Below are 15079 nucleotides of genomic sequence, written 5' to 3'. Positions count from 1 at the left end.
CTCACATCTCACTCTCTCTCTCTCTCTCTCTCCTCCATTAACAAGGTTTTACCTTCTTCTTCCTTCTTTCTTTTTCTATCATTTTTTTATTGTTCTACATGTATTTTCTTTTTCTTTTCTTCTTCTTTTAATTATTCCTATTTTCTTTATTCTTCTTTTCCCTTTTTACATGGTGTTAGAAATTTTTTGAGTCATTATCCCTCATTATATGCTTGTGACTTGTTACAATTTATTTGACAATTATTATTATTTTTAAGGGATTGCTTGCATGTTCAATTTCATACTTTTTATATCTTGTTTAACATGCATGCCATGTGTTTGTGAAAAAGCCCATATAGCACTATGCACTTTTCTACATTACTTTACTCTATTATTCAATGCTTGCTTTTCACAAATTCTCCTTCTTATTTTATTAATTGAATTTAATTGTCAATACAAACGTGATGGTTTGTTACAAAGTATTGCCTGGTCTATGCTACTCATGCCCTTTGCCAGCATGCCAATAAACACCTTGCATTCATTTGTCTTTATATGCACTAGCTATTTTCCATCGTTGGCTTTTCACACGTACTCGCGAGCATGTGTTAATGTCAGCATATCTTAATGTGCATCCATCACCCTCTTTTCTGTTTCCTTCCTTGCCGTATATCTCTTTGAATTTAATTTACTTTCTCTTCCCTTCTTTCAGGATGGCCACCAAGAAAGGAAAGGAGAAAGCAACTTCCAGACCACCAGCAAGAAGAGGAACTAAAAGAGCATTAGTGGCAGAGCCTTCTTCAACCGCAGTCAAGCCCTCAACAAAACGAGTCAAGAGGATAATAAAGGTTGACAACAAGGAGAAAGCCTTTCCCGCAAAGGACGCTGCGCGATTTTCCAATCGCTACTGTGAGCAGATGTTCCCTATCCTGGCAGAAATGAACTATAACAATGAATACCTTCTTATCCTCCTGTCCAATATTGCCACCTTTGTTGAGCCGCAAATTGAGCAAAGACAATGGGGTTTCCTACGGAAACAGCCAAGGCAGGTCAATCTTTCTTGGGTAGTTGAGTTCTACTCCAACTTCTACATGCCGACCCTGCAGTCTGTTTATGTCCGGCAGAAGCAAGTCCCCATCACAGAAGAGGCCATTCATCAAGCTCTGAGTCTTCCCCCTATTCCAGCAGGAATGGACGCTTTTCAAGAAGCCGCCCTTCAGCGCCAGAGATACCAATTCGACTGGGACTCCGTTCTCGGAGTCATCGCATTACCTGCCAGCCGTTGGATCTATGGATACCACCGTACCCGCCCTAAGGGAATCTTGGCTTCCGCACTTACCTTGGAGGCTCGCGTATGGGCACAGATCATGTCCCATTATGTCTTTCCAAGCACTCATGAGTCCTCCTTCACTGCAGACATGGCTGTTCTACTATGGTGCATCCTTACAGACCAACCTCTGAATCTCTCAAGACACATCCGGAATGCTATGGAGCATGTACAAATCGCGGGCAATCTACCTTTTCCCGCCCTGGTCTCAAATCTTGTCTCAGCAGCCGGAGTCTCCTACAGAGCTGGGGACACCAAAGTCATGCTTCCATGGGATGATCAATATGTCCCTAACGGAAAATACCTCAGACTTTCAGCAGCCACTACAAGCCAGCCTACTGAGCCAGTTGAAGATATTCCTTCTTCAACACCACAAGTATCTACCACTGAGAAATTGCTCCAGCAGATACTTGAGAAGTTGGATCGGCATGAACAGAAAGCTAAGATGAGAGAGCGCCGTAACAAGCGCCGATTCACATACCTCAAGGAGCTGATCATGGGCAAATTCAAGGACTCAGACACTCCGGACTCCATTTTTTTTACCAGCACCGGGAGCCATGATGGTCCCGACTGTGGAGATACTGCCACCAACCCACCCCTGTTCCTGACAGATGGCACCGAGGACGGTGCAAAGCCTTAAGTGTGGGGAGGTCAGTCAGTACCTGACTTCCGGAGGTAATTTCTCTTCTCTGTACACCAATAATTAGAATATTTTAGTTAGATTTTCTTTCTTTTATAGAATAAAATAAATTGCATAGGATAGAATAGTTGCATGCATGTTCTACTTGATTGAAAATACAATAAGTTTCCTTTAAAAAATCTATCTTTGGAATAAAATTTCACTAATTTTTCAAAATTTTTATGATAAATCTGCTTGAGTTGTATTTGGAACATGATGTTTGAGCTAAAGAACACACAACCTGTGAAAGATTTGAGCCTTTATGTATGGTTACATCATTTAACCATAATTATTTTATTCTTGTGTGTTTACTCCTCTATGATTGTAATCTATATTTTTTTTTATCTTATATGTCCAATATTTATTATATTTACATGCTTGCACATGATTGAGGCCATTATTTGTTTAAACTCACTTATCCAAATCAAGCCTACCCTTTTCAATTACCCTTGTTAACCACTTTGAGCCTTTAAAACCCCATTTGTTCTATATTTTACCACATTACTAACCTTAAGCTGAAAAACAAATTGCATATCCCAAATTGAATCTTTGGTTAGCTTAAGATAGAATTGTGTGTGCTAGTTAAGTATGAGAAATTGTGGGAACAAAAGTTGTTAAGGGGATGTGTCATGAAAATTTAAAGGAAATTTGGATACCTATTCATGTGAAACTATAAGAATAAAAAATCTATGTGCATTGATAAGCTTTATTTATTTCAATTCAAAAAAAAAAAGATGATAAACAAATAAATAAGGGGACAAAATTACCCCAATGTTAAATTCAGAATTCAAAGATCAATGCACATATGATAGAATTAAAATACAAAGTTGAAACATGAGTATGAGTTGAAAAAGGGAATTATGGGTAGCTAAGCATGAATTTAAAAGTATATAGAATATATGTATATTAGGTGAGAGCTTAGGTTAATTAAAGATTCAATTTATAAAGCTCACTTAGCCATATGTATACCCTTACCTGCACCTTGGCCCCATTACAACCCTGAAAAGACCTCATGATGTTTGCATTGGTATATTAACTGTTGTTGATTGGTTAGGAGAAAAACAAAAGTTAGAAAACATGACTAGAGAAGAATAGAGTAATTACCCTATACACTAGAGATTAGAGCGTACATACATTATCAGTGAGGGTTCAATGCTTGAATTTTCATGTTTCCTGCTTTCATAAGCTATCTTCTTGCACTTTTATCGGTTTTATTGTATAATAATAGAATTAGTGGAATTTGATTTGTAACTGTTTTGAAGGGCTTATTTACTTTTGATCAAGTGGACAATAATCATATAGTTGCATTTATTTATATATGTAGGATTGCATCGCATTTCATGAGTTTCTGCATGTTCATACTTATTTCCTTGTCTCCTTCAATTTAGCATGAGGACATGCTAATGTTTAAGTGTGGGGAGGTTGATAAACCACTATTTTATAGTTTATATTGTGTTTAATTGTGTGGTTTTGTCATGATCCTTACCCACTTATTCATCAATTTAGCATGCATTTAGATTTCCTTCCTAAATTCAGTACATGTTTGAAAATTGCTTCCTAGAGACTTTAATTATTTAATTTTAATTCTCCTCTATTCCATTCGATGCCATGATCAGTGTGTCAAGTGTTTTAGGCTTTATAGGGCATGAATGAGATGGAGATTGGAGAGGAAGCTAGCAAAAATGGAAGGAACACAAGAATTTGAGGAGATAACCAGCGAGAGGTGACGCGGTCGCATGGCTCACGCGACCGCGCGAAGGAGCGCAAATCGCAGTGACGCGGCCGCGCGGATTGGAAAGCGCAAGCGACGCGGTAGCGTGGACGACCCGAACGCGTGGAGAGGAAAAAGCGCAAGCGACGCGTCTGCATGGATAACGCGATCGCCTGACATGCGCGTTCTGCATAATCTGCAGAATTCGATGGGGGCGATTTTGGACCTTATTTCGGCCCAGTTTTCAGCCCGAAACAGCAGACTAGAGTCAGAGAATATGCAGAAACAAGAGACACATTCATTCAGTAGTTTTAGATCTAGTTTTTCACTCTCTTAGGTTTTTCTCTCTAGTTTTTAGAATTTGGATTTTCAATTGGTCTTAGCATTGGAACATTGAGAAGAGTTATTTTCTCATCAAGACTTCATCATTCTAGTTTGTTCTCTTAACTTGGTTTTATTCTTCCATGTTCTTTGTTATGTTCAATTTTGTCATTCAGATACTTTTATGATTAATTGATGCAAGGATTATTTCTTTTTAATTCAATTTCAATTCCAATAATCATGTCTTCTTTTAATTCCCTTTCATGTGCCATGGATTCTTTATTTACAATGCGTGAGTAGTTTCATTACTTGATGGGGAGTTGATTAAAAGGAACTCTTGAGTTGGAAGGATTGAAGGAAAAATTTGTAGTTGGGTTAAATGTTGGATTGCTATCCTGTCACCAACGCCAATCCCTTTGAATTAAGTGGGTTGTAACTCGTGAACAGATCTGGCATTCCAACTTGTTTGACTTTCCCTTACCTAGTAAAGGATAACCAAACAGAGTAACCATTAATTATAAATCAATCTTAAAAATTACTCCATCAATGATAGAGATTCTAACTAATCAATTCCCAATCAAGGCTTTTATTTATATTAATTAAAATTCCTCAATTTAAATTCTAATTTACTTAGCTCAACTTCTTGGAACATCTTATTAATAAAACAGCACACTTTTCTGCAACTCGTTGAGAGACGACCTGGGACTTAAAACTCCCAGTAATTTTAATTTAAACTCTCTGTGACATATTTCTAAATTGATAGGCAGATTTTCGGTGAGTTAAGAACTATACTTGCAACGTAACTATTTTAATAAATTTTTAATTCACCAGCTTCTGCTTCCCATCAATCCTCGGCTTAATTTTCTTGTTGTATTTCCGAGCTATAGCACGCTTTGTTGCAAGTTGTTGAATTGTTGATTTATCGCGGTCCTCTTCGATGAGGTCCATCTCGATTTTTCTTTATTCATTGTTGTTATCTTCGTCTGTGTTCTGGGTTCGAATAGACTGGAGGAAAATTTCAACTGGCAGCATGGCGTCGCACCCATACACTAGTCTAAAAGGGGTTTCTCTTATGGATGATTGTTCTGTTGTGTTATAGCTCCATAGTACTTTTAAAATGAGCTCGGCCCATTCCCCTTTGGAATCTTCAAGCTTCTTTCGGAGTTCCTGTAATATAATCTTATTGGCAGCTTTAGCTAAGCCGTTAGTTTGTGGGTGTTCCACTTATGAGAATTCTTGAGTGACTTTGAAGTTTTGTAAAAAGGTTATGAATTTATGATCTATAAATTGTCTACCATTATCAGTGATAATGGATTGGGGAATACCGAATCTGCATAATATGTGTTTTCATACAAAGGATATCATTTTTTCAGAGTTGATTTTTGCTAACGATATTGCTTCAATCCATTTTGTGAAATAATCGATAGCAATAATAAAAAATTTAACCTGTCCTAGGGCTGGTGAAAAAGGTCCGAGGATGTCTCGCCCCCATTGGTTGAAGGGCCAGCTTATCTCTGATGAATGCAGCAGTTCGGCTGGGTTGTGAATAGTTGGTGTGTGGCACTGGCAATGGTCACAATATTTTACCTTGTGAATACAGTCTCTTTGTAGTGTGGGCCAGTAGTAGCCTGCTCTGAGTATTTTGGCAATTAGACTTCGTCCTCTAATGTGTGTTCCACAAACCCCTTCATATACTTCTTCCATTGATAGCTTTGTGTCTTTCTTATTGAGGCATTTTAAAAGAGGTCTTGTAAAACCTCGCTTGTATAGTTCGGCGCCGAGTAGTGTATAAAAGCTTGATCTTCTTTTGAACTTCCTTGTGTTCTGAACGTTATCAGGTATTCAACCTATTTGTAAATACTGTATGAAAGATTTTTGCCAGTCTTTCTCTTGTGAAATACTCAAAACTATTGTTAGCATAATACTAGGTTCGTCTAGTGTTAGCTGAGATAGGCTAGGTTTTGTTCTAGGGCTTCTTGTTGTTGCTAACTTTGAAAGGATATTAGCCCTATTATTTTGTTCCCGAGGTATATGGGAGATTTTGAATTTTTGAAAGCTATTGATAAGTGAGCGAACAATAGCAAAATAGTTTTCTAAAAGTGGATCCCTTACCTGAAAGTTACCTGTTACCCATTGTACCACGAGTAGGGAATTGCATTTGACACTTAGTTTTGTTATGCCGACGGTTTGAGCGAGTCTTAGACCTGCTATTAGTGCTTCCTATTTTGCTTGGTTATTACTTGTATGGAAAGTGAATTGTAGTGACTGTTCGAGAGTTGTCCCTTGATTATCTTGAAGCGATATTCTTGCTCCTAAACCCTGTGAATTTGAAGCTCTGTCGACATATAGTATCCAATTATTTTTGGATGGGTTATGCTCGTCTAATGTAAGTTCTGCTACGAAATCTACCTATGCTTGGGACTTTAGAGCTCCTCGTGATTGATAGTGGATGTCGTATTCCGATAGTTCTATAGACCATTTGATTAACCTTCCGGTGAGTTCTGGTTTTGTTAGAATTTTCCTGAGAGGTTGTTCTGTGCGAACTATGATGGCATGAATTTGAAAATAATGTCGCAGTCGTCTAGTTGCTGTCACTAGAGCCAGAGCCAGTTTTTCCAGCTTTGGGTACTTGACCTCAGTATTTTGTAGTGATTTTCTGATAAATTATACCGGGTGTTATTGTTTTCATATTTCTGTTACCAAGACAAAACTGATAGCATGATTAGTAACAGATAAATAAAGATAGAAGGGCTTACCAAGTTCAGGTGTTTGAAGGACAGGAGGCTTTGATAGTATGTTCTTGAGTTCAGTAAATGCTTTCTCACAATCATCAGACCATACGAATTCTTCTTGCTTTCTTAATGTCTTGAATAAATGGTGTGATCGATGTGCTATTCGAGGCAAGAAACGTGACAGCACTGCCAACCAGCCAGTACATTGTTGGACCTCCTTGACTGTCTTCGGGCTTCTCATATTTAGTATAGCTTGGCACTTCTTGGGGTTGGCCTCTATACCTCGGCATGTGAGCATGAAGCCAAGAAACTTCCCTCCTTGTACTCCAAAGGCACACTTCTCGGGATTGAGCTTCATGTTATACAGTCAAAGTTGTTGGAAGATTTCTTTCAAGTCATTAATGTGGTTTGCAGCAGATTATGTTTTTGCTACCATATCATCGACGTATACTTCTATATTTCGGCCAATCTGGTTTGAAAAGATTTTGTCCATTAGTCTTTGGTACGTTGAACCTGCGTTTTTGAGTCCAAATGGCATGACTTTATAACAAAAATTTCCATTATCAGTAATAAAAGCAGTCTTATCCTGGTCAGCCGAATACATTAGTATTTGGTTGTAACCGGAATAAGCATCCATAAAACTTAAGCATTGATAACCAGAGGAACTGTTAACTAATTTGTCAATACATGGGAGGGGGTATGCGTCTTTCGGACATGCCTTATTAAGGTTTGTATAGTCCACGCACATCCTCCACTTACCGTTGTGTTTCTTAACCATTACCACGTTGGCTAGCCAAATTGTGTATCTGAGTTCTTTCATAAACCCAGCATTAAGGAGTTTCTATGTTTCTTCTAGGGAAGCTGCCTACCAAGATGTCATTTCTTCTGTGCTATAGGTCGGATTGATGGGTCAATGGTTAATTTGTGATAAATGACATTTGGATCTATGCCTAGCATGTACGCTGGTGTCCAAGCAAAGAGATCGATGTTTTGTCTTAATAATTCGACAAGTTGTTCCTTTTCCTCATCTTTTAATGCATTCCCTAGATATGTATACTTGCTCTCCTCGGTTGTTAGAGACTTTTGTTAGGTTCTTTGTTGGCATTGGTCGTTCTTGATTGTTGGTCCGAGGATCTAAGTCTGCCAATGGTGGTAGGTGTTCTGAATTATATACAGTTTGGACGTATTGTTGTTCAGGTTTTTTCAAGTACTCAGTCTTTAGGCTTGCATTGTAACATTGCCTGGCTTCCCTCTGGTTGCCATGTATTGTGACTACTTTATTATCGTGCGAGAGAAACTTAACACACAAATGCATAGTAGAGATAATAGCATTGAAAGTATTTAAAGAAGGTCTTCTTAAAATTATATTATAGGGACTTTTGCAGTCAACAACTAAATATTGTATGTCCATAGTTTTGCAGTCAGGGTAGTTACCGAGTGTAGTTTGTAACCAAATATAACCTCGGATTTGGAGTCACTCACCTGAGAAACCTACCAGTTCTCCTGATGATGGTTGTAGGGCTTTGTCACTTGGTTTCATTTTTTGGAATGTTGAGTAAAATAGGACGTCTGCGCTGCTCCCTGGATCCAGGAGAATTTTCTTTACTAATGGTTATCCGACTTGTGCGGATATTACCACTGGGTCATCGAGGTTTTGGTCCTTTGCTTTGTAATATGCGGGGAAGAATGAAATTTCTGGTTTGTTTGAGTTGATGGTATAGGCTGAGCTTGACCCCGTGACTGACATCATGGTCGTATAGGATCTCTTTCTCGTCGAGTTGGTACATCCTCCTCCTACAAAATCGCTAGAAATACAATTTATTATGTGACGAGGTGGATTAATATCTTCATCTACCTTTTTTCCTTTGTCACGGGAATTATCATTTGTTTTGGAATGTTAGCCAATGCCTTCCGTATTCGATTTTCATCCTAAGGTATCGATGTATTTGTCTAACAGGCCTTGGCGTGCCAACTTTTTGAGCAGGTCTTTTGCTATCACGCAGTCATCTGTGGTATGTCCTTATTTTGATGAAAGGTGCAGTATTTGGATTTGTCGACGTATCATTGATCCTGGTATGTGCCTGCTTTGTTTGGAGGTTTGATGAGTTTGGAATGTAAGATGTCTTGGATGATGTCTTCCCTTTTTGTGTTAACAGGAGTATAATTGTCGAACTTTGGTGTGAGTTTGAACAATCTTTGGTTTGTTCTACTGCTCGCCTTCTTGTTTCATTTTTTATCCTCTCTGTTCGGAATGGGCCTTTCGGAGTTGTCGGAGTTCTTCAATTTCAATCTGGCTCGTTGCTGTTTCTCGGAATTCGGCAAGGGTCTTGGGTTTTGTTATAACTATGGCCTCCTAGAACTTCCCGGGATAGAGCCCGCTTTTCAAAGTATTGAGGTGAACCTCTGGGTTTAAGTTAGTATTTCTGTCATTGCTTCAACAAACCTTGTCATGTAGTCCTTGAGACTCTCATGTGGTCCTTGTTTTGTGGTGCTTAGGTAGTCGGAGTTGCGCTCATATATTTTGGATGCTGTAAAATTGTTGACGAAAAGATCGGCTAACTCATCAAAGCTGGAAATGGAGCCTTCGGGGAGGTTGGAGAACCAGATCAAGGCAGCTCCATCTAGGAAGGTGGAAAAAGTCCGGCATAAGATTGGATCGGATTCCTTGTTCATGAACATCATCATATAGAACTTGGTGACGTGGATGTTGGGATCTCCCATTCCCTCGTAAGGTTTCAGAGTCATTGGTAGGGTAAAATTCTTAGGCATTTGAAAGCTCATGATCTCCTTTTGGTTCTTTTTGTTATTGCCTTCGAGGGAGTTGGTATGACATGCTTGGCCTCTGACGTGTGTTCGTCGTGGTCGTCTTTATTTCTAGTATTCTTCCGTTTTTCTTCTTTGCTTTGACTGTGTTGTCTCTGTCGTAGCAATTCGGCCATCTTTTGATTCTCCACTCGGAGGGATTCGTTGATAGCCATTAGCTCGGCTGGAGTGGGATTTGAAGGTATGTGGCTGTGTTCGTTTGCCATAGACTGCAACTTGCAAGAAAAAGGAGAAACTATAGCGAGTAATAATAGAGTGTGGGGTTAGATTAATTTCGACCCCACGGTGGGCGCCAAATGTTCCTGTGTGGGCAACTATTTTCAAGGTATGGCTCGTCATTCTGGTGTTCGGACTTACTTTCCTTGGACGAAAGGGGTGATATGTCGTCTTCCCGTAAAAGCGGCGGCAGTGGGTATCTGCAAAGGGATTCCAACGCTCAAATAAGAAAGAGTGTGAGTTATTCAGAAAGAATATGAAATGAATTACGTACTTTGTGACTTAGTGAGTTACTCATATATATTGAATTGTTTTGAGACGGTTATGCGTATCTATTGCTTGTTTCTCGAAGCCGTTTGACTAATATTCCAGAACTTGAGTTTTAGTGGTTCGGTTAGAGATATTTTTAGGGAGGCGGTTTTCGATTCTGAGGTTGTTTAAGTTGTTTTGGACCGACTTTTAAGAAAGAGATCACTACTCAATATAAAAAATAAAACGCAATTATTTACATGCTAGTTAATGTCCATATGATCATATCTAAAAAGAAAGATAGAAATATAGTTTGTCTTAATAGAGAAAAATCCCACATGTTGCAGCAGAAAAGTCAAATAACAAGTGGAAAGGAAATAATAGAGAAACCGAGAACCCGTAACGGCCACTTTCTGTAATGACTATCTATACAACTAATAATGAAACTGAAAATGCGTAAATGATTAAACTCGAACTATTGTCTATGTCTCTTCACTGGTTAGGCCATGTATCTTTCATCACTCTATTCAATTCCATTATTATTATTATTATCAATGTCATGCCATTTTAGGACTCCAAAGCCATTTGGTATAAGCACCACATATATACAACCCCCCCCCCCCCCCAAAAAAAAAAAAACAAAAAAACCTCTAATTGTTCTTTAGCTCACATTAATTTTACCCTAAATTAATATCATAATTATAACTGCATACATAACAGATTTGACACATTTGTGTAACATGTTATTACATATGCATATTAATCACCAAATCAACCATATAATTAACATTTATTTTTCAATCAATTAATTCTATATATATAAGCTAAGATATGATATGGTGAACTAAAGTACTCTTCAATTAAGAGGGGTTGGATAGTTTGAATATGAGGAAGTTCATCATCTCTCACTTTCAGGCTTAGGAACTATTATTTCAGGATGGACCACAAGGGCCGTAATTATTGGGTAACAAATCCTCATATAAGGACTGATAATTTCATGTACGGTACACACTTAATGGTAATACTTACATGCAGCATAACAAATATGGATCTTTTATACAGACATTTGATTGTGTATTGTTACATTAATAAAAATGATAAATTTTTAAATTCATTTAAAAATTTAAATATATAAATTTAATTAGATGACTTATAAAATATTAAAGACTAAAAATATTAGTATAACAAAAACTGACAAATATTAATTCAAATCTAAGAAAAAAAGAAAAATATAATTACGTTAGGTGTATATCAAACTCAATCATAAAAATTAATTATCGGTATAAAATATATATAAAAATATAAACTATATATTAAAAATAAATTAAATTATACATATATTTATATATAAATATATAATAACTAATTTTAATAGTTGATTTTAGTATCTAGTATCACCTACCTAGTGGCGGAGCTTAATTCAGACAAGGGGGGCCATGGCCTGCCCAAACTTTTTATAAAAAACTTAGTAGTACTTTTTCAAAAGATAAAAAATAGATCAATTGACTTAAATATTTTACTATGACTTAAAGTATCTAATAAGTTCAATAAACAACACTCTTTCTATCTTTAAGTTCAAATATAAAAAAATTAGATATTTTTTATTTATTTAATTTAATATTATTTTATATTTTACTATTTATTTAATTTAATTTTTTATATGATAAAAAATAATAGAATATTCAATAAGTATTAATATTATTGTATTTGTATAAATTGATAAAAAAAATTCAATAATATATTATAAATTTTAATATTTGTCTTTTTAACTTCTTCTTTACATATTTTACAGGATATATATTCAAATTTTTATATAAAATAATAATAAAAAATCAAAGAATTGATACATTTTTTAAGAGGAAGACTAATATTTAAGAAGGAGAACATGTAACTTTTACAATATCAACACCTGTAGATAGTTCATCTACTTTAATGAATTACCAAGAAAGTGAGATATAACTTTCAAAAATTCAAAAAGTTACATCTGATGACTTTAACCTTAACTTTTTGGAACGAGGTCTTGAAAGACGGCTTTAAATTTGGTAATATCACCCAAAACAAAGAGATGAAATTAGACGAGTTTATCTTAAATGGAACTATATCAAAAATATTTTAACAATTATTTTCTATTTGTCCCCTCAAAATTTTGTTTCAAGTTCCGCCACTTCACCAACCATTTCTAATAATGAAAACCACATCTATTGATAGGAAAATGCAAGAGGGCTTCGTTCTATCTTTATCTGATCTTCAATTAAGTTGATATTTGTGCACACACATATAACTCCTCACCATATACATCATATTGACAGTATATAAGAAACCACTTCATACATAAATTTTTGCAATTTTCGTATACTTTAATATATGTAGTATACATTTACAAGTGCTTGAAAAAAGGGTTTAATTTAGAGAAAGAGCTGATAATTAAGATGAGCGTTATCCAAACTACCTTACTACCATTCTGAATATATATGTTTAAGAAAGGGTTCATGTGAGCATATAATAAGAAGATGGTTATATTGTATTTATCATTGAATGACGTCTGATGTCACAGTTTAGACTTTTGATCATTCCGGGAAGAGAGTACACCAAACAAACTTTCCGGCTAACTCCCAAACTGCACAATTATTATTCTCTTTTCCACTGAGATCACATATATTATAGTATCATGTTCTCGTTCATGTCCAATCAATAAAAATTAGACCTTAGTAAGAAAAGTTTATAAAATTATTAAATTAATAATAAACAAAAATTTAAATAAGTAGATGTCTAATTTTTATTGATAAAACATGAATAAAAATTTGGAAGTAAAATTGGTAATTTTGCTTTGTTTTGAATAGAATTTTTATTTCGATAAATTAAAAATTAATTTATTATAAATTTAAATTTTATTTAAAAATTTATTGTTGATTAATAAATTATAACATATATAAAACAATATACATATAATATTTACTTAAATAAATTAGCGAGTTAATTATTATTCCAACATAAATAGTTAGTTATACAGGTGACCTCTCATTTCTTTCGTATATTGGATTCTTATGTAATCCAGCCCAACCTTTCATGCACACTCTAGCCTCCAATATGCTCACAAACCCATTTTCCTCTTCACACTCAGTTATATTATATACACGAACATATTAACAATTTAATTTGATGTGAAAAAAGTAATTATATACTTACATTTAACTATACATAAAAATAACTATCTTTTATATTAACTATATAAATAATTATAAAAAAATAAATATAATTATATATATATTTAATTATAAAATATTTTAAACTATTAGTACATCAAAACTAATTATTTAACTTATATTTATTATATGAGTGCAATTTTGACGTGATATAAAATATTTCATAATATCATTTAATTTGATTCATGAGTTTAAATGATGTTTTAAGTAATCCGTTTAAAAGTTTAATTATTTTAAATAATATAACAACAAATTATACATAACAATTAAATTCTTATTATATATAAAGTCCAAGATGACTTGAGTTATACAGATAAAAGAACATAAACATTAATTAATTCATCAAATAATATTATATTTTATAAATTAATAATGGGTCAAACACTTATCTATCTCATATTATTAATAAGCATTTGAAATTAAATCTTTTTTCTCTTTTCTTTTTTCTCTTCTCCAAAAATACTAACAGTCATTAGTTAAGATTAAGATTAAGATACACTAATCATTCTTCACACTCCAACATGATATATATATATACCCTAATTAATGATCACTAATCATGATGGCCATGGCTGCTTAGGGTTCCAAATCCGGGTAGCCCCGGCGGCGGCGGTGGCGGTGGCATGGAAGTGGCGGCAGCAGCAGAAGGAGCGTGAAGCATATTATTAATATTAAGTAGTGGTGCAAAAGGCCAATTAGGTGGTAGTTGATTTGGATTTGATTCGAGGAACCTGATTTGGCGTTTCAAGAACTTAACATATCGAACGGCTTCGTCGAGCATGGAAGCGGTGTCCATTTTGGTGCCACCTGGAACTAACCTCTGAAGGATTCGGATCCTCTCACTGATCCTCTCCCTTCTGTGACGCGCTGCCACGCTCTGAGGGTCGTCGCTTATTCGCACGTTTCGCCTCCTCGGCTTTCGAACGCTAGCCGGGTCGATGTCCACCGGCTGCATAGCGGCGATCCTGTACATCATCTCCTTCATGACTCCTAACTCTTCTTCAGGCTCTTCGTCTTCTTCTTCTTCTTCTTCCTCTTCTTGCACTTGGTTCTCCATTATGTCACTAAAGAAGGTTCTAGAAGTTGAGGATGACGGTGAGGGTATTGCTGGTCTTTGTTGTTGAAGGTTGGGCCAGGACATAAGAGGAATTTGGTTATCATTGAGAGTAGTGAGGTTGTTATGATCCTCTTCTTGTCTTGTTTCCATGTTCTTATTTTCATCATAATCATGATGAGGAAGATCATTATTGTTCCAATTAGTGATATCAATATCTGTGAATGTGCAAATAGTGTTGCGGTGGTTTGTTTCCATGACAGGCCCCGAAAATATATGCGAGAATATATTATATGGTGTATGTATTCTATATATACATATATGTATGTTGTATATGATGATCAATATATATATATATATACCTAGTTTGTGGGTTTTTTTTTTTAATTTTTAATTTTGAATATTGAGTGGGCTAAATGGCTAATACAAGTGTAAGAGAAAATAAGGGAAGAAGGGAGGTGAATGACAGAAACTGGGCTCTCGTGTGCCCGAAACATCACTAATATCATTTTCACCATTAAAAAAGTGCGTACTCCTCATATTCCTGTGTGTGGTGAAGTTTGGAAATTTCTTACTTTTTTTTTCATGTCTTGAATTTTAGAAATATTTTCTTTGCTTGTGAAAAAAAAAAAAAAAAACTCATTTTCACCATTAAACTTCAATTGTATAAGTATAAACGGTTACCCTATTATTATTGGAAAACGATAATGCAACTTGTAAAGTAATAATGACACTCTCTCTTAATTATATCATTTTATATTTTTCTAAAATTATCCATAAATTTTATA

At 35.4% G+C, this 15079-nt stretch overlaps 1 protein-coding gene across 1 annotated transcript; it reads right to left on the bottom strand.

The window, feature by feature from the left end:
- Positions 1 to 13790: 13790 nt before the first annotated feature.
- LOC107620984 (uncharacterized) lies at positions 13791 to 14549 on the bottom strand. The gene has a single exon (XM_016323050.3). It carries the CDS (start codon positions 14547 to 14549, stop codon positions 13791 to 13793), a length of 759 nt encoding a protein of 252 aa, XP_016178536.1.
- Between the last annotated feature and the right edge of the window lie 530 nt (positions 14550 to 15079).

Source organism: Arachis ipaensis, chromosome B10, assembly GCF_059453495.1.
Source record: "Arachis ipaensis isolate K30076 ecotype BB chromosome B10, ASM5945349v1, whole genome shotgun sequence".
NCBI classification, from domain to species: domain Eukaryota; kingdom Viridiplantae; phylum Streptophyta; class Magnoliopsida; order Fabales; family Fabaceae; genus Arachis; species Arachis ipaensis.
Note: the sequence above shows the minus strand (reverse complement) of the source record. Positions and strands in the feature narration are given on the sequence as shown.